This window comes from Oreochromis aureus, linkage group 5 (genome assembly GCF_013358895.1).
Source record: "Oreochromis aureus strain Israel breed Guangdong linkage group 5, ZZ_aureus, whole genome shotgun sequence".
Taxonomy (NCBI): Eukaryota; Metazoa; Chordata; class Actinopteri; order Cichliformes; family Cichlidae; genus Oreochromis; species Oreochromis aureus.
Window position 1 is genome coordinate 771,356 of NC_052946.1, and position 20,263 is coordinate 791,618.

The following is a 20,263-nucleotide window of genomic DNA, read 5'->3' on the forward strand; positions in this document are numbered from 1 at the left end:
ATGTTGTGGTGATTCTCGGGTTGGGGGATGGGGGTTCATACTGGAGTGCAACATTAAAACCAATGGAAGATGGACAAGAAAGGTTCAAAGCCATCAGGTGCTCAGTTTAGAAAAAAGAGAAAAGGAGGAGAAACGAGCAAAAGATACAGGTAAGCAGATGTGTGATTGGATAATGGCAGGTCATCCTGAACCAATCAGAATCAGAATACTTTATTAATCCCTAAGGAAATTATGTGGGTTACAGCTGCTCCAAGAAGAAATGGTAAAAATAGTAACAGTAACAGACTAAACTCCAAACAACACATTATAGCACTAATATATACAGATTGGTCAGTGATAAATATCAAGGATTAACAGAGGTGATTATAAATATCAAGAAAATTGAAAGAATATTACAGAGTAGAAAAGAGTGTGTGTAAAAAGAGTGTAACTATAGCAGTGTTTACAGTGTGTTAGATGGAGGAGTTGTACAGGGAGATGGACACAGGCAGGAATGATTTCCTGTGTCGGTCAGTGGTGCATTATGGGTAATCTCAGTCTCTCACTGAGCGTGCTCCTGTGACTAGCCAGCATGTCATGGAGTGGGTGGGAGGTATTATCCATGATTGTCCTTCTCTTGGACAACATCCGCCTCTCAGACACCACCCTAACGGAGTCCAGCTCCATCCCCACAACATTACTGGTCTTGTGGATCAGTTTATTTAGTCTGTTGGCGTCTGTGACCCTCAACCTGCTGCCCCAGCATGCAGCAGCATAGAGGATCGCACTGACCACAACAAAGACACAAGATAACATCAATTAGTCAGGATAGTGAAAACTTCTGTTTACATTTGTTAGCCACTTGGCTTTGATAGTAAACAGTAGACACTGATGTAGCTGACTGAATCTTTTGGACTGTTCAGCACAATATTAATGAGTCATTGCCAGTTGTTGATTTGTCCTGTTCTTATTGTCTGATGAATTATGATGGCTGTTTGTTAGCCGTTTGCATACTATGCATACTCTCTCTCTCTTCATATATGTTTCTCTGGTGAAATTCAGTATTGTTCCAACAACAGGTTTTACAGTAAAATACGTTTTATATGCATGTACAATCCTTAATATACATATATACACATAAACTATACATACATTTTATGTGTGGGTGTGGGGTGGAGGGTACCAGGGTTGGGGGGTGCCAGAGGGGGAGTTCGCCCAGGGCACCAAACAGGCTAGGACCGCCACTGCATACACACACACACACTTATTATTAAATAAATAATAAACTAGAATTCTAATTAGTTCAAAATAATTTTTATTTACACAGTAAATGTACAAGTCACTCTGAAAAGTCAGCCTGTGTGAGAGGGTCAGGACAGAGAAAGTAAGCTGATCTACTAACAGACCAAACAAAAACATGTAGGCAGTACTGCTAAAATCAAAGTGCCCCCCCCCGTTTCTTTTTTTATTGTATAAAGAACATAGAAACATGTGAAACAGTCCCTGAGCTGTTCATAAATAACAAACGACAGTTCTTACACGGTGACACCAACTGTTCTGGGTTAAAAGGACGTCCACTACTAAACATAAGTGATGAAAGAAATGCACACATTAATAAAACATATATAAGCTGAGGACAGTCACAGGCAGGGGATACACTCGATCACATGTGAATGAATGCACACACGCCTTTCCAATAAATTAATTTAAATGATGACTTGACCCTAAACTCCCCGTAGGTTCTGTGACAGAGTCCTGAAATCAAACTGATCTATTTCATCAATGTCACAATGTGGGAACAGGCTCGTCCACTCACAGAACAACAAACACATAGTTCTGTTGCATACACAGTATACAGATATAACTTCTCTCTAAATGAACAGCATCCACACAAACCTGGGATGGTGGTAAGCACATCTCTAACACAACAGCTTTTGTTGGAGTGGGATCATAAACACACATGATGAAGAGGACTGAGGCCCTGCACAGTAATTCCTCCATCATCAAATATTCACGTGAAGAGGAAATTACAGAGGACCGTCTTTGAGAGAAGATGATGAAAATGTAAAGAGCAACATATGGACTCATAGGTTAAAAAAAAAGTTATATTTTAAGAACGAAATACATCTAAATAGCCCAACATCTACTATGGAGCCAAGTCCCACAACCCAGAGAGACTCAGGGGCGGACTGCTGATTGTGTCCTCTCAGCTGTCAATCATTTCAGAAAGCTCTTGCAGCAGGTCGTCCTCTCCGATACTGGGGTCCACGTCACCATCAAGGTGGTCGTCAGTAAACTCATTGATCAGCTCCTCGAAGTCATCCATGGCAGAGGTGGAGGCAGCCCGGGATGCTGCGGTGCTGAGCCTCCTTGATCTGGGCTGAGAGGGTGTCTTCTGTACTGAGCTGAACGACAGAAAGCCTTGTTACTTACTTTGTTACTGAAATGCTACATTCCTGTAAAACACTTCAATCCTGATCTATTCACACTGGGATTATAGCTGCAGAGAGCTAGAAATGACCGAGCAATCAGCCACAGCCCAGAATCAGATTTCTGGTGTTCTGACCACCTCAGGAGGAAGAGCAGGTCAGCTACTAAATTGAAGCTGGGTGGTTCGATCCCTGGCTGCTCCTGTCGGCATGCCAAATACCCTTGGTTAAGATACTAACCCCAAGTTGCATCCACTGGAGTATAAGTGTGTGTGAATGTTAGAAAAAACATGCTTGTGTGAATGAGCCAAGTTGTATAAAGTGCTTTGAATAGAAAATATGACACATGACCAATTTCATAAAAAACTCAGAGAAAAACTGGCATGTTCTCAGCGTGGAACGTCTTCACCAAGAGCAGAGACACAAAGAGATCTCAGGGAACCACTACAAAAACAATGAAACAGGTCAGACACTCGTATAGCTGACACCCGTGGGTTGCCATGGGTGTGCACTGCTGTCCTACCGGGAGCTTGCAGCAACTGGACAAAAACCTAAGATTAGGTACCAAGTCCCTACTATAACTGAAGGTGCACCGAGTACGAGAGCAGTCAATCTGAAAAATAGGATCATTTTTTTACCCAGGATGAAACAACAGACATCCATGAGTACATGAGGGAGACGGCTACCACAGACCGCCCACTTAGTGAATACCTCACTCAGCAGAAACCCAAGAAAGAAGAGGAGCAAGGAGAAGAACAGTCATGGAAGGCCTCTGCACGGTATGTACCACCGGCAGACAGAGGAAGTGACTGAAAGACAGCACAGAGGCACTAATCATGGCAGCAGAGGAACAAGCTCTGAGTACAAGATCTATAGAGGCTGGGGTCTAACACACCAGGCGAGACCCCAGGTGCAGGCTGTGTCAAGATGCCCCAGAGACAATCCAGCACATAGCAGCAGGGTGCAGGATGCTAGCAGGCAAGGCATACATGGAACGCCATAACCAAGTGGCCGGCATAGTGTACAGAAACATCTGTGCCAAGTATAACCTGGAAGTCCCGAGGTCAAAATGGGAGACGCCCCCAAGGGTGATGGAGAATGACCGAGCTAAGATCCTGTGGGACTTCCAGATACAGATGGACAAACTGGTGGTGGCTAACCAACCGGACATAGTGGTGGTAGACAAACAGAAGGAGACGGCCGTAGTGATCGATGTAGCGATGACAGCAACATCAGGAAGAAGGAACACGAGAAGCTGGAGAAATACCAAGGGCTCAGAGAAGAGCTCGAGAGGATGTGGAGGTCACACTGGTCCCAGCAGCAATCACAAAGCTCAAACAAGCTCAAACTGGTTTCCCAAACCTCAGAGTAAGTGTACTGTAGCCAAATGGCTTCCATAGTTACTAGATCACAATCCAACACAGCACATTTGGAATCAGAAATATGCGTCTTTGGTGTGCAGTCAACAATGGGGGGAAGCGTCACATCAGTGTGGACCAAAGCCTCTGAGCAATGTTTCCAGCACCGTGTTCAATCTCTACCACAGAGAATCAGCAGGCAAAACGGGGCCTATCACAGTAATAACTATGTGTACCTAATAAAGTGCATACTGAACATAAATACTTATTTTCAACTGTAACTTGGTATTTTTATTGGTCTTTCCCCAAAGCCAGACAGGGAATGAAACCAATGAGCACTCAGCTGGGTGACAGCGTCCTCGAGCCCCTGAGCCAGCAGCACACAGCAAACTCTTTTATCTGTTCTTCTGTCTGGACTCATGTTTACCTTTGGGGCACCGTGCAGGACTCCCTGGTGGTAGCACCACTGATGAGCAGACTGTGTTCTTGGCCTAGACTCTGTTTGAAGACTGGGACGGTCTGAAGCTCCTCTCCTGTTGGGCTAGAACTGGAGCCAGACTCCAGCTGGGTGAAGTGACTGTGGGGCGCAGCAGAGCTCCGTGGAGTATCCACACCGGTGGATGGGAGAGTCTGACGAGGCAAAACAAATTCACAGTCCCTCCTCATTTATCTGCATTTCTCTATACAGGACTATCACAATAGAAATTAAATATGAAGTGCATCACACTGAACACATGCAATCTTACATGTCTGTCACTGTTTCGTGGCTCCTGCTGTGGCTCCTCACTCAGTGCAGAAGGGCTGTTTAGAGGTTTAACAGCAACTACAGCAGACTGTTCTGCTCCCCGCCTCCTCTGGCCAGGCTTAACCAGCACTGCAGGCTTCATCACAGATGGTTTCACATTCAGTTTCGGTCTCTCTGTAAGTAGAAAGTAATGTTGATCAAATGCTTTAGTCTGCAGAGACTTTCAGATCCTGCCTCACACCATAGTTTGGTCACTGGTTAGAATTCACATGCTTTTGTTTCTTTTCACACTACAAGAAATATCAGAGCGAACCAGTGTGTCACTACAAACTACAAGCAATGGGAAACTGTTTGGCTCAAACTTAGCATGCACCTCCTGGTTGGGTCAGTTTAAGGTCAGCTTACAGTGCAGGGAAAGAACTATTTGACCCCCTGCTGAATGTTTGCTCACTTACAAAGAAATGAACAGCTTCTAAGTTGTGTTTAATCCTTGTTGGCAGGTACAACAGTAAGACATTTCTTTTAGGTGGTCACCAGGTTTAAGAAACTCTCAGGAGGGATTTTGGCCTTTTCTTGCTTGGCTACTCAAACTTTCAGTTCCTGCCACAGATAAAGGACCAAAGACTGGCTCGTCTTAGGTGTTCTAGCAGAGGGAAGCAGGTTGCTGTCCAAGATGTTACGGTGCATGGCCCACTCCAATGCCTCCGTGCAGTGAAGTCATCCTGTTCCCTGGGCAGAAAAAGACCTCCAAAGAATGGAGTTGCTTGACTGTGGGATGGTGCTCCTTCAAACACCGTGAGTCAAACTGATGACAAAGGACTCGATTTTGGTGTCAGCAACCACAAGCCTTCCCTGGATCATTTACATGTCCACTGGCAAACTAAACACGGGTCTGTAAATGGACCGACTCTTATAGCGCTTCTCTACTCTCCCGGAGTACTCAAAGTGCTCTATACAACATGCCACATTCACCCAATCGCAGACTTTCTCACAAACTATACTGCTATACTCTATACTGAGTGCTTTTCTAACCACATTCACACACATTCACACTCCGAGGGATGCATCGGAGAGCAACTTGGGGTTAGTATCTTGCCCAAGGATACTTGACATGCAGGAGCCAGGGATCGAACCACCAACCTTCCAATCAGTGAGCTACAGCCACCCCACATGCCTTCATGAGCAGGGGGACTTTGTGGGTGTGAGTTAAATCCATTATGGTATAGTTTAACTACACCATACCAATGTATAGCTTTTATGTAATACGTTTTGATTTCTGGATTTCTGGTTGATATTCTGCCCCTCTCCATTAAAATGACTGATTAAAACGATCCCTGGCTGCTCCAGGCTGCATGCCAAGTATCCTTGGGCAAGATGCTCATCCCATGGTGCTCTCTGATGCATCCACCGCAGTATGAATGCGTGTGAATGTTGGAGAGAAAGCACCTCTGCATAGATAAAGTGCTTTGCGTGATCTGGGAGCACTTGGCTTACAATAGAAAGATGTGTGACAGTACCTTTGGTGTCTGCGGTGTGCTCTGGGGACTCCTTCTGATTTGTGTCCATTGTTTCCTCAGCAGTAGAGGGTCCTGTCACACGAGGCTGCTTGACTGGTGACAGTGCAGTGGCGACCTGCGTCTTCTTGCCTGGAGCTACCCTGGAGCTGGACTTTGTCCCAGCCTGCTGTGATGAAGAGCTCTGCACAGTAACAACAGCAGCTGTTGTTTCAGGAGCAGCCACACTGTTTCCAGGTGATGCAGCCGTAGACCTGAGAGTAATCAGCTTGCGAACAGGAACTCTTTCGGTGGAACCGGCACGTGGAGTTTTGGAGGAAGGCGAGGAGGAGGAGCACGGTGATGAAGGAGCCTTCTTTTTGAGGGTATCGCTGGCATTCTGATTCTGAGAAGGCGCTGTGTCAGGTTCTCCCACTTTGCCTTGTTCCAACATTTCCTGCTTTCGAAGGCGTTTCTCCCGCATGATCTCCTCAAAGGTCTTCACCTTGATATTGTTACTGGTCTACAAAGACAGAACATTAGCATTACCAACAGTCTGGCTGATGACAAAGAAAATAACAGTGAATAAAAATAAAGAAAGCCTTTTCTTCTGGCTTGCAGACAGTACCTGGGATTCAGGAGATGGACTGTGTGGCTTGTTTGTGTTCTCTGCTGTGATGCTGCTTGCTAAGTTCAACATAAGGTTCATGTTAGTGTTTCAAAACCACGCTAGGAGAAAAAAACAATCCAGCAATGCTTTACTATATGGTCTACAATCTCTGTGTAAACAATTTATGATCCTTGCCCTCGTCCAATCAAATGTCTGTAACTGGGCAGAAAACTGTGATTTTTGGCAGAAAACAGATCTGAGGCATTGTGGGAGTTAACCAGGAAACCAGCTGCAGTCTCAGACGGATGTCTGTTTTGAAGCGGCAGCAGAGGCTCTGGCTGGTTCAGTAACTTTTGGTTGGGATGTGACGAAACCTGCAGACACTTTGGAATCTGTGAGATTTATTGGCTTTCACAAAATGTGTCGTTTGCTTGGTTACATGATGTTACATGAGGGCTCGGTCGTTTGTGTTTTGTGAAAAAAATTATACTTAATTTGCGGCATGCGGCGCTATGCAACAGGGGCACGTGGTAAGGATAAAAACGCCCTTATGGAGCGGCTTAATCTTGCCTAATTTCCAGGTATTTTACAGGAAAGGAGACAGACAAAATAGAAGGAATGAATAATAGAAGATCTATTCATCCACCCAGGGGAATTATGGCCTTTGACACAGCCTGTGTTATACAAGCTGTGTCCAAATTCATGGGCTGCATCCTCCTGAGGACCCGGCCTTCGCGGTCTACGTGGGCCGGGTCCTCAGAAGGTCGGGTAGGCCGGAAGTAAACGGCTGGGGAAACTGGACGGTCTAGCCTTCAGATTAGCGTCACCGCTGTCTCGGTGGAGTTTAATAAACTCGGCCGCCTGCTCCTTGCTAGGTAAAATATAACAGGACACTGGCGTAAACTCTCGACCATCTCACACTTCTGTTTAATCAGTTTTCTGTTTGACGTTTATTCAGCTGTGTGAAAACCACCCGGGGGATTAATAAAGTTTTATTTAATCTAATCTAATCTAATAACTTTAATCTCAGCCAAACCGATTTACTCACGAACAAATAAAACACTGAAAAAAGCCAAACAATAACATTTTTAGGTTGTCTAAGTGACTTATATATTACGTTTAACCAGAGTATTGAAAGTCCGCGGTGATCTGAAAATGATGTGCCGGGAGTTGTGCCGTTCTCGGCGGCTTCAGTGACCCTCGAGCTCTCGGTTAGCTATCGAGCTGGTGGGTAACAGACGTCTCCGAAAACGTCGAAGCACTTTTAGAAATATGCGATATCTTGATAAACCGAGCCGATATTTGAAGTTTACACAGCTACATTCTCGCCTGAAAATATGTTAAAAGTGTGTTTTGTGACCCAGAAAGATTAATAAGAGTAATTTTAAAACTTAGTAGCGGCCGCCATTGTTGGAAACTGGAGTTTGGCTGGGCTGCGCTATGAATTCTGGGATATGGTGGGCCACGAAGGACACAACCGACCCATCCTTCAAATTCGGGGAAAAGGAGGACGCATTTGTCGGCTGCATTCGGAGGAGTCTACGAATTTGGACAGCCTTCGGCGCGTCGCTGTGACGTACGCTGTCTACAAATGCGTCCTCAGGAGGATGCAGCCCATGAATTTGGACACAGCTACAGTCTTACCAAAAGTTCATATTAATAGAATGTCCCCCCAAGTGTTACCAACCACTCAAAACCAAATGCCATCAGAAAGACATTAAAACAGTGTAACAGATGTGCATGCACTTCCTGTAATAGCACAGATATAATATGCAAAAAAGCAGCCTTACTTTGGGGGGCCAGCTTCTTAATGCGCAGCAGGCGGGGCTTCTTGGCACTGCTCTCCTCAGTATAAGACCTCTTCCTGTTTTCAGCGTCCACTGCCTGCTTGAGCTGACTCCTTGCTGCCTTCTCCATGCGGATTTCTTCCAGGGTCTTTACTCTAATCTGGCCCACGTTGGTGACCTCAGGCCCAGCTGTGTCGGCCTCCTCGTGGCTCTTGCCCTGATCTCTCTCTGCTGTGTGATTGACCTCAGCGCAGGGCTTCTGTTCCAGTTCCTCCTCTTGTCTTTTCTTCTTGTTGTGAAGAATCTCAGAAGATGTTTTGACATTGCAGGTGGAGGTGTCATTCATGGCGATGGCTCGCTTTGTTCCACTGCTGGCTTTGCTCTCGGTGACTTCTGTGGCTCTGGTGTTTTTCTGGTTGTCAGGCTGGGACCTCACTGCCTTCTCCTGTTTGATCTCCTCCAGAGTCTTTATGTGGATAAGCTCAGGAACCTTCTGTGACACCGCACTGCTCTCAGCTGCAACCATGAAAACATGCATGGGTATGATTTATATTATTCCACAATCAATCTAAGTGTAGCTCATATCGGTCAGACTGCTTACATGGTTGAGTGGGTGCAACAGGATCACAAAGCAATCCAAGTCTTTCCTTTACGGGTTTGAGAGCTGAAGGAACAGAAGATAGACGAGGCTTCAGTCTGAATGGTACCATCATGAGTCAGAGGCCACAGCTGGAGCTCTTATAGTACTGACCTTTCTGAGGGGGCAGAAATGGTTGGTCCACATCCACGACCCTACCCAAACGCCTAGCTAGGCTCCTTTTCAGGGGGACATCTTCTGCACTTCTTAGATCTATATCAACGACAAGCAATGAGCTTTTAATCTCTACATTATTGCTCACAATAGTATCTGACAACTGCAGCAAGAGAGCAAGTTTACCAGTGCTGTTAATCTTTCTCCCAAGTCTTTTAGTCACACTAACTCTGGCTCCCCCAGGCTCTTCAAACACAAGAGAGATTAGAGTTAAAACACAAGAGCGTCTCTGAACAAAGAACATGTTGAGCTTTAAAGTAGATCTGCTTCAGCAGCAGCGAACAGGAGGACAGCGCCACCAAAGTTACACTGAAGACTGGAAAATCGCAGCTGGTCACGATTTGAACAACATCTGGAGAATCAGAACGAGCAACATCACACACAGCTGGGACCTGCAAGACTTTCAAAGTCCAAGTTTACACTTTTTACCATCTCTTGAGTCAAATACATCTGGTCGAAAAAACGTCTGGATGTTTTCTTTCTCCACATTGGTGGATGTTTCGGTTGTCTGGAGGGGGTAACCGGCCCTCTTCATGCTGGCCTTAAGGGCTTTCCTTAGCCGGATCTCCTCCAACGTGCTCACTCCAAAGTTCAGTGAATCGTCTGTGAAGAGAAAAGATTTTATGAGATATGGGAGGCTAAGATGCTTAACTGACAAACCAAGATACGATGTAAGGTGTGAGCTTGTGTCTCTCTGCTGTGGCACCTGATTTGGGCAGCTTTCTAGGAGAAGGGCCACCCTTTCCCTCCTCTCCCTCTTCTGAGAACTGATCTGAAAGACATCCATGATTAGAATCAACAAAATATTAACTTCTTGTATAAAGAAATCTTTTTTAAAGTCAGATTCAGCTCACCGTCCTCATCCTCATCATCGTCTGCTGGATTAATCACGACTGGTGGATGGGTGGGGCTCGGCACTGGCTCCTGAGTTTCAGTCTTGACACTTCTGAGCTGAGGGTTCACCGTGGCCGCCGGGACAGTCTGTTCCTCGTGGTGCTGTTCCTCCTCCTTCTTTACGTCTGGGACGGTAACAGCCACGGTCATTAGCATCTTGCTGTAGTGGATGTAAAATGTCTGTGTGTGTGTTTAAACAGCTTCCACTCACTTTTATCAGGTTGGACAAAGACGCCTTCTATGTAGCGAGGCTTTTCATGGTAGAAGGCACAGTGTGGCTTCTGGCAGCCTGCCGGCTGGTTCTCCCAGTAACACGGGATCTCCTTTCGATTTTTCTGTTTTGATGAAGAACATTAACATGTGAACATTATACGGTGTCCATCTGACATTGTGAAACAACATGCATGAGGAGAAACGCTCCTCACTCTCAGAGGAGGCTCAGAGGTCCAAGTCTAGACTCCTAATCACATACCACACTGTGGTTTGTAACACCACTCTGGACTATGTAGCTAAGAACTGAAGGTGAGGGAACGTGCCCCCGTTTTAACCAGCCTTGTGTTTGTGAACAACACTTCACATTGTAGAAATCTGAAAGAAGGAGTCAGGAGTGGAGATCCTGGTTTACAGGGAGGCGTGGGCTTTTTTACTCTTCATTAATGGCCATTCAAGGCACACACAGCCTTGACTGGGCAAAGCCTGAAGGAGAGACCTTCAGCTTTCTTCCATTTAGATTTTGCTTACCGTTATTTTCATGTGGCGAAACTTGCAGACAGCACGAAAGCAGCGTCCCTCCTGCCAGAGGCTGCAGATGGTCTCGTTCCCCATAGCTGCCTCACAGTGTCTGAACGGACAACTGTCTCCCTGCACAGACAAACAGTAAGCTTGGACTCTTCCTTCTGGCCACCAACACTTTCTAGCCCAATGTGTGCATATAGCAGGTTTGTTTACTTTACTGCAGGTAGAATAGTAAAAGAAGTAGCAGTCGTCTCCATGGCTGGTCATAGTAAAGCTGTTTTACGCGCTGGTGATGAAAAAGAACGACCTCTAAACCCAGCAGCTGGTTCTCTTATGGGCCTACAGGAACCTCCCTGACAACACAGAGCACAGAAACCAGACATCACACTTCAAACCAAACCAACACATTTGGTACATTTTGGAAGTTTTTCAATGGAATATTTAAACGCTCAGTGTCAGTGTGTACCAGGAACAACACAGGGATGTTGTGTCGCCCAAATCTCTACAAATGGTTTGGTTTTTGTAAACAAACAAAACAAAAACAGACTTTGCTTGGATGCTTTGTTTAACACAGAGCTGTGTAATGAGCCAATGTGTGAGCGTTTCACCCATAGCTGCAATACAAACACATTCAGGAGCAGGTGTGGATGAAAAGGCTCCACACACTGATACACAACAGCACCAGTGATGACACTGGCATAGTTTAATGTGGAAACACACACACACACACACACACACACACACACCGTGAGGACCAAACTAATAGTCAAACTCGCTGACCTGAGGGTCTTTAGGCTGGACAATCAATTACTATTCATATCAATTCACATCTACACCATCATACGGTCTTGTTTTCAGCAGCACAAAAACGTTGCATCAAAGCACAGGTGAACCTCAGAATGCTGATAGGCTGGCTTTTCTTCACCACCAGCACTGTAATTGTATCCGATGGAATAATCGATAAATTAATCAATTACTAAAACAATCGAGAGCTGCAGCAGTAGTCTGAGTACTGCCAGAGCTACAAAATGACCTACAGCAGGCCACTGATGTGAAGGTGACCAAACAATCAGAAACAGACTTCATGAGGGTGGCCTGAGGATTGACATTTGCCACTGAGCTCCAGGTCCACCACTGGTGCCCTACGCTGCTGCAGCGGGTCCTGGGATCCTCCTGGTGCACGACAATAACCAGAGTATGTCCCTGTATATGTATTCAACAAATATGTAAGACTGCTTTCTTCCATTTGTGCAACATCTCTAAAGTTAGAAATATCCTGTCTCAGAGTGATGCTGAAAAACTAGTTCATGCATTTATTACTTCCAGGCTGGACTACTGTAATTCATTATTATCAGGATGTCCTAAAAACTCCCTGAAAAGCCTTCAGCTGATCCAAAATGCTGCAGCAAGAGTCCTGACAGGGACTAGAAAGAGAGAGCAGATTTCTCCTGTTTTGGCTTCCCTTCATTGGCTTCCTGTTAAATCCAGAATTCAAAATCCTGCTCCTCACATACAAGGTCTTAAATAATCAGGCCCCATCTTATCTTAATGACCTTGTAGTACCATATCACCCTATTAGAGTACTTCACTCTCACACTACAGGCTTACTTGTTGTTCCTAACACTTGGATTCAGGAGACAGACACTATCTCTACTTTCAAGATTAGGCTTCAAACTTTCCTTTTTGCTAAAGCATATAGTTATAGTGCCCCCCATGACACAATGAGTGTTTCTTTTTCACTCAATTTTTAATTCAGTTCATTTTATTTATGAAGCACCAACTCACAACGTTCACCCAGACTCTGTACATCACCAACTAGATTTCAAGTCAAACAACTAGGGCTGCCACGATTCATCGACTAGTCACGATTACGTCGACTATCAAAATCGTCGACGACTAATTTAATAGTCGACGCGTCGTTTGAAGCTTTGTAAGATCCCGACAGACGCAGGAATAAGTAGTAGGATTTAAGAGTGTAATAACAGACTGAAACAGAAGATGGCAGCACAGCATGTACAAGGATGCCAGCTGCTGTTAAACCCCAAAGAAGAAGCAGCTGTGTCCGGTATGTAGCTGTGTCCAAATTCAGGAGCCGCATCCTCCTGTGCCCGCATTTGTAGGCCAATTACGTTACAGCGACACTACAACGACTGTCCAAATTCGAAGACTCCGACAATTGCGCCCTTCATTTCCCCAGATTTGAAGGATGGGTCGGGTGTATCCTTCGTGGCCCAACCTATCCCAGAATTCATCAGTTTCCAACAATGGCGGCAGCTAGTTAGTTTTAATATCACTCTTATTATTCTTTCTGGGTCACAAAATAAACGTTTAACATATTTTCAGGTGAGAATGTAGCTGTGTAAACCTCAAATATCTGCTCGGTTTATCAAGACACCACATATTTTCAAAAGAGCGCCAACGTTTTCAGAGACGTCTGTTACCCACCAGCTCGATAGCTAGCCGGGGTTCAAGGCTCACTAGAGCCGGTGAGAACACCGGACTCCCGGCAAATCATTTTCAAACCCACCGCCGTCTTTCGCTACTCAGGTTAAACATGATACATAAGTCACTTAGGTAATTTAAAAATGTTATTGTTTGGCTTTTTTCACAATTTTATTTGTTCCTGAGTAAATCGGGTTGGCTGAGATTAAAGTTATAGTTTTCACACAGCTGAATAAACGTCAAGCAGACAGCTGATTATCAGAAGTGTGAGATGCTCGAGAACATACTCCGGTGTCCTGTTATATTTTAGATAGCAAGGAGCAGACGGCTGAGTTTATTAAACTCCACCTAAACAATCTGCAAATGTCATTAAAATTTAATAAACTATCATCTTGTCTTTATTTTTAGTTAGCACATACCTTCAACACTCAAAGCTGTAAGCTAATGATAGTTATATAAGAGCAGATGCTGCTGGTGCAATCAGCTGTACCTGTTACGTCCAATGGATGCATGATCTGATTAGTCGACTAATCGCAAAAATAATCGATGACTAGTCGACTATCAAAATAATCGTTTGTGGCAGCCCTACAAACAACAAGATGTTCTGCACAAGAAAAATTAAAAAAACAATTTGACAAATTTGTAGAAAAGGCAAAAAAACTGCACTGAGAGTAATCTGTAAAGCTGACCTGTACTCATGTGAGATGGCCTATAACATTTCAACAACAATATGTTGCTTTTGTGTGAAGCATTGCAGCTCATTTACCTGAGGTAGTAGAGAAGTGGTCTGCCTCTTGAGTGCACAGCTGGTACGGAGTCTCCACAGTAGTAAGGAAATCCTGAAGGAACACTTGATCCATGAGATAAGAGGAAAAGTGGGGTGGGTCTCCCAAAGACATTAGTCTTCCTACGACATCCCATTTCTGAGACATCCTGATCTCTGCCAAACCGCTAAACAATACTGATGCTGATGCAATAAAGTCCTTTGGGGATTTCTTGTAAATCATCATTGATACTATTTGGTGTGGCTACTGACATAAATAAGTAGGGGGACATAAACAGCATGAACAAGAAAAAATAGAAGAAACTCTAACTGATGTGGGAAAAAAGTTGAGAAAGGTGGGGTGGTTGGTGGGAAAAAAAATCCTCAGCTTCTTCTTGGGCTTGTTGGCATTTTACACATTTTGTGACATTTGAATGCTGGAGGTTGGGAGGAAAAACGCTGCAGGACTTTCATGTCTTGATTACCAAATGCTGGAGAAAAAAAAATCTTCTGCCAATCAACTGGGGGCAAATTATCCGTATCCAGGGATTCCCAAAGAGGGCCAAGAGGATGGGTTTAAACCTACAAATACATCAGAAACACTGCCCGGGGAACTGAACACTGGTTATTGAAAGACAAACAGGACAAACACATTTCCACACAGCAACACGAAACAAGCCTGCTCGACACTTACATACTTTCACATTTCTAGTGTCTCATGCAGGAAAATCTACAAGTACTGTTTTGGGAGGCTTCTTCACTCTACACACGGAAGCCTTAGCTTGCCAGTGACAATTGGCCTTAACTATGATCGTCATCTTAATTAGGACACAAACAAAAATTAAACTGAAACACTCAGATAACAATAACGAATCTCAAACTCGAGGAAAATATAAATTTAAAGACCAAGACAGCCAAGAAAACATTCATATACTTACTGTTGAATTACAAAAAGTGTCTCAAAGCTAATGAACTACGTGACTCCCAGTCGGAAAGGAAAATGACTTTATAGCTAACCGGGCTAACTAGTCTCTAGTTTAAAAATGTGAACTCTTAAATTATTATGCTTAATCGACGAACACTTTTTTTTTTAGCTCGTGTACATAACAGAGGCCTACCGAAACCTTGGGCGGTTAGCGACCTAATCGTGAGCTAAGCGTTCAGACGGCCGTTTATTACTGTGGTATTCACGTTCGTGTTATAACGCGTGAATGTAACTGCCATACATATTATGTAAACAGTGTATGTAGTGTTGAATTACCAGTTTAAAATTTAAAAAGATATTTGAAAACTTGTAGAATATGGCAAGAAAAACCCGAGCCTGCTCGAAGAAAACCAGAAGCGCACTGTGACTTAAGCAAAATGGCGACGGTGGAATAAAAATACGAAGGGGTGGCCTGCGTGCTGTGTTCAAGTCGCACGGAAAGGTCGAAGATTCGAAAACTTCTATCACGTCTACAGCAAGAGTGTTATACACTCTCTAGGGGCTATGTCAGCAAAGACATTCATTCTGCTATGCTAACCCTTAGTGAATAACAGTCTGGCGTAGAAATAAATAAATAAGCACCGTAAGTAATTATGAACTATTTAGATAGGCCAAATCTAGTTAGTTAGGGTGCAAACTGCTATCGCGGCTATGTTGTGATCCACACAATTTATTTTAAATACTGTCAAAATCACACTGCATTGTGCAGCATTACCTTCCGCTCCCTCCAACATTAGAAACGCTAACTAATAATCACATTGAAAGAAAAATTAGTCATCGCTTTCTGATTTCAAACGTGTGCTTTTTATTTTGAAAAGTAAAAACAGGAAGTACTATGTCGGTTTCACAGTAGGGTCCGTGCACAGTTGAGACTGCCCCCTGCTGTTAGCTCCTATGTCGTTGGCAGAAAGCAGACGGACCAACTTGAAGTTAGCTTTACATGCAAACTGACAAAAGTAGTACCGGGACACTAACTGCTAGTTTTTACACACTTCGATGGACACTGTTCAGGTTTGTGAGTTTTTTAAAGTGCCTAAGTTGACGTGAGCTAGCGTTAGCATGCAGCTGCTTTAACCAGGGCAGGGTCAGTTAGCTGCAAGGTGACCAACACGTATCGCCGTTTGTAGAGGTACTTTTCGTTCACACCTGGTTGCGTGTCTTTGGTGCACAGAAAGCAATGGCCGGATTTTCTCTGGACCTTGGACCGCTGAAGGAACCTTTGGGATTTATTCGTGTCCTCGAATGGGTAAGCACTGTCACATACATGTCTTTGTACGTTATTTATCCCAATCAGCGTGAAGTCTGGAATATTCACTGGGATGTCTCCTAGGAGTCCATTTATCCATGTACCAGTAATTAAACTGGTACATGTATTCAAGAAGACAGCTTGAATAACTAATGAAGAACTTTAAACTTCTTCTGTGTCTGTTTTGTCGACGTTACATTTTATAACACTGACCTTACTCATTTTCCTCAGTGAAATGTTAACCTAGAACAGGGTGTCAGCTTTTATCACATCATAAAACCTGATTATGTGTAGGACTGGGTCATACCACCAGCTGAACCAGTTACCAGGAAATTCCACTGTGGTACTCCCAGTGTGGCTGGTACCTGGTGTTGCTGAACCGTGGGGTGAGTTTGATGTGGAATGGCAGCTGCTTGGCTTGTGTTGGAACAAGCTGTAAATCTCACTTGTGTTTGAGTCCGTGAAACTGCCCTTTGATTTTGAATAGACTGAATATGAAGAAAAGAAAACACATTAGGATTGCCCCTGCCTGTGTGCCTGCACATATGGTGGTGCTCTGTGTATTAGAGCACCACCAAATCCACGCGTGGAAGGTGAAAGTGTGTCAGTCTGCTCCATTTTAGTGTACAGTAAGGTTTGTTTCAACACGACTGTGAACTATAGAGAGTGAAATATAAATGCAAAAAGTGTTGAGCCAGCCTGGTTTGTTGATCTTTTGCTTGCAGGAAGACAGACGTGTTTTAAAATGGTCTGGAGCAGTAGCTCTCTCATACCTGACCATTTTCAAATGGGTTTGTTTTGTTTCTTTGTTGGTTTGTTACAGCTATTTAACACTGACCTGTGAATAGGGCTGGCCCATATCAAACCGTTCACAGTAATACTGGTATAATGTTGGGCAACGATAAGAAAATAAAATATCGCGATAGAATATGGGTAAAACGCGCATGCGCAGTGCCTTTGTTTTCATACGCACATGGCGGAAAAAGATTGGCGGCGACGGAGAATGAGAAGGGCGAAAGCAGATCGTTGAATGAAACGGATGAACCAGAATTGGTTTGTAACATTGCTGCAACTTCAGTGGTGTGGAACTGGTTTAGCTTTCGTCTGTCAGATACACAACAAAGCACTATTTTTGGTAGAGCATGCTAGCGGGCCGTCGTTGTTACTGTATTTTTTGGAAAATACGGCACACTTAAAATCAATACTTTGATTTTTCTGAAAATCGACAGTGCCCCTTATAATCCCGTGTGCCTTATGTATGAATTCTGGTTGTGTTTACTGACCTCGAAACGATTTTATGTACACGGCGCTCGAAAATCTGTCAAATGTTTTAGTCCGACTTTGCTAAGCTACGAAGCCGCACCGCTTGATGGATTGTGGGAGCATGACAGCTATCGTAGGCAGGCGCCTCACGGAGTGATACGTACTGTGCTTCAACATAATATTACCGTATTGTGTGTGTATAACCTCTTTTTAAGTTTTGTGGATATTATACATGGTTATGCTGAGGACATGTCGGCCAATTTCCACTGGAAATGCTTTTTGGTTAAACTGTCCGTGAGGAATTTGCACTGTTACATTTTCATTTAACTTTACATACTTTTTTATATAACTTTATATAACTGCACATAAAAAACAGCTGCTTGTTTAAGCACTAATAAAGTTGTGAAGTTGTAAAGTATTTTGTCTAGTGTCAATTATATCGTCAGTTAAGATAAGATAAGATAAGATAAGATAATTCTTTATTGTCATTGCACAGTCATACATAGTACAGTAGTACAATGAAATTGGAAAAACTGTCCTACGTCGGTACTACATATAACACAACACGACACGATATGACACATCACAACGCAACACAAACAACACAACACAGTATATTAACTTAGAAATAAAAAAGAAGAATAAGTGTTATGTGTATTGCACACTGTTATTATTGCACATTAATTATTATTGCACCTTGTTATAAATATAAATATTATTATTGTTATTGTTTTAAACATTGTTACCTCCCCTAAAAAAGTCCAGGAGGTAGCCAATCAGGTCAGCTATTTGCATTGATCAGGGCTGTTGCCCTGTTGTAAAAGCTGTCCTTGAGTCTGTTTGTTCGGGACCTCAGCAGCCTGAACCTCCTGCCAGACGGCAGCAGCTTAAACACCCGGTGTCCTGGGTGTGTACAGTCTCGTAGGATGCTGCGTGCCCTCTTGAGACAGCGAGTGCTGTACAGGTCCTTCAGGGAGGGAAGAGGATGTCCAATGATTTTTGGGCCATATTGATGACCCTCTGGAGTGCCTTTCTGTGTGCTGTGGTGCAGCTGGAGAACCATACACCGATACAATATGTCAGCACACTTTCAATGGAGCAGCGGTAGAAGACGGTCAGCAGCTCCTTCTTCAGGTCCATTTTTCTGAGGATTCTCAGAAAGTGGAGACGCTGTTGGGCCTTCTTTAAGACCGCAGAGGTGTTAGAGCTCCATTGGAGGTCTGTGTCTATGTGCACACCCAGAAACTTGAAACTGGAGACCCTTTCCACGCACTCCCGTTGATGCTGACAAGCTGCAGCTCGGACTTCCTCCTTCTGAAGTTAACTACCAGTTCTTTTGTCTTGGTGGTATTGAGGTCCAGGTTGTTATCTACACACCAATCTGACAGCCTCTGAACTTCAGCTCTGTACGCCGTCTCATCTCCCCTGAGATGAGCCCCACCTGGTGGTATCATCTGCAAACTTGATGACTGCATTGTCTGGGTGGGTACTAACACAGTCATGTGTGTACAGAGTGTACAGTAGGGGACTCAGTACACAGCCTTGTGGAGAGCCGGTGTTGAGGCTGAGGGCTGAGGAAAGATGAGGCCCCACTCTAACTCTCTGTACACGGTCTGACAGGAAGTCTCTGATCCAGCGCCAGGTGGTAGAAGGAAGTCCGATTTCCAGCAGTTTAACTATTAGTCTGTCCGGGAGTATCGTATTGAAAGCAGAGCTAAAGTCAACAAAGAGCAGCCTGGCGAACGGCCCTGCACTTCCAGGTGAGAGATGGTGGTGTGGAGCGTTGTAGCAATGGCATCTTCAGTTGATCTGTTAGCTCTGTATGCGAACTGGAGTGGGTCGAGTGTGGGTGGCAGGCAGGACATGATGTGACGCCGGACCAGTTTCTCAAAGCACTTCATTATAACAGGTGTTAGAGCAACTGGTGGGGTAGTCGTTGAGGCTGCTAATGTTAGTACGCTTTGGCAGTGGGACAATTGTGGCTGACTTTAGGCACGGCGGGATGCAGGACTGGGACAGTGAAGTGTTGAAGATCTTAGTGAAGACCCCAGCCAGCTGGTCTGCACACTCTTTTAGGACCTTTGCGGTTACCCCATCTGGTCCGGCGGCCTTCCTGGGGTTCACTGCCCTCAGTGTGCGCCTCACCTCATATTCCTGCACTATGAGGCTTGGGCTGCTGCTGCTGTCCGATGTTTTTGCTGCTGCTGCCTCTGGTCCCTTCACCTCAAAGCGCGAAGAAGTGGTTCAGCTCCTCGAAGCTCCGCATTGCCCTCAGTCAACGTGGTATTGCAAGGTTTGTAGTTGGTTAAGTGCTGAACTCCTTGCCATACCTGTCGTGAGTTGTTGGTGCTGAAGTGGTCTTCGATCCTTCTCTTGCACGCTGCCTTGGCTTCTCTGATGCCTCTTTTCAACTCAGATCTGGCTGCACTGTACTGCACACCATCACCGGATCTAAAAGCGGCGCCACGTTGCTTCAGCAGGACCTGGACCTCTTTAGTCATCCAGGGTTTCTGGTTGGAATACACCGGAGACGTTTGTCCACAGTGACACTGTTGACACAGAAGTTAATATATGAGAGCACTGATGTTGTGTGCTCTTCGAGGTCCTGATGTTCAAACACGCTCCAGTCCGTGTTTTCAAAACAGTCCTGCAGCTGATGTGATGCACCTTCTGGCCAGGTTTTCACAGTTTTTGTGACTGGGGGGGCTCTTCTCCTAATGGGA

The 20,263-nt window shown here is 44.6% G+C and overlaps 2 protein-coding genes across 4 annotated transcripts in view; one reads left to right on the forward strand and one right to left on the reverse strand.

The window, feature by feature from the left end:
• Window positions 1-1,277: 1,277 nt before the first annotated feature.
• On the reverse strand, window positions 1,278-15,416 carry zc3h11a (zinc finger CCCH-type containing 11A). 3 transcript variants are annotated; one of them, XM_039612855.1, is made up of 17 exons: window positions 14,985-15,416; window positions 14,050-14,122; window positions 11,055-11,194; window positions 10,848-10,967; window positions 10,318-10,441; window positions 10,067-10,231; window positions 9,919-9,984; window positions 9,642-9,815; window positions 9,339-9,398; window positions 9,153-9,251; window positions 9,003-9,065; window positions 8,405-8,917; window positions 6,633-6,691; window positions 6,029-6,527; window positions 4,513-4,685; window positions 4,194-4,396; window positions 1,278-2,384 (listed from the first exon to the last, which is right to left on the reverse strand). In XM_039612855.1, the coding sequence occupies exons 3-17, from the start codon at window positions 11,106-11,108 to the stop codon at window positions 2,186-2,188; spliced, it is 2,571 nt and encodes an 856-aa protein (XP_039468789.1). In that variant the 5' UTR covers window positions 11,109-11,194; window positions 14,050-14,122; window positions 14,985-15,416; the 3' UTR covers window positions 1,278-2,185. The 3 variants fall into 3 exon arrangements, with proteins under 3 accessions (XP_039468789.1, XP_039468790.1, XP_031586320.1); XM_039612856.1 differs by having other exon boundaries at window positions 15,308-15,412; XM_031730460.2 differs by having other exon boundaries at window positions 14,050-15,416.
• Window positions 15,417-15,898: 482 nt separating this feature from the next.
• The window catches only part of sypl2a (synaptophysin-like 2a), a 48,709-nt gene continuing 44,344 nt past the window's right edge, over window positions 15,899-20,263 (forward strand). The window contains exons 1-2 of the mRNA XM_031730470.2: window positions 15,899-16,042; window positions 16,203-16,277. Of these exons, the coding sequence (XP_031586330.1) occupies window positions 16,028-16,042; window positions 16,203-16,277 (90 nt within the window). The 5' untranslated portion in view covers window positions 15,899-16,027. The remainder of the gene's footprint in view (window positions 16,043-16,202; window positions 16,278-20,263) is intronic.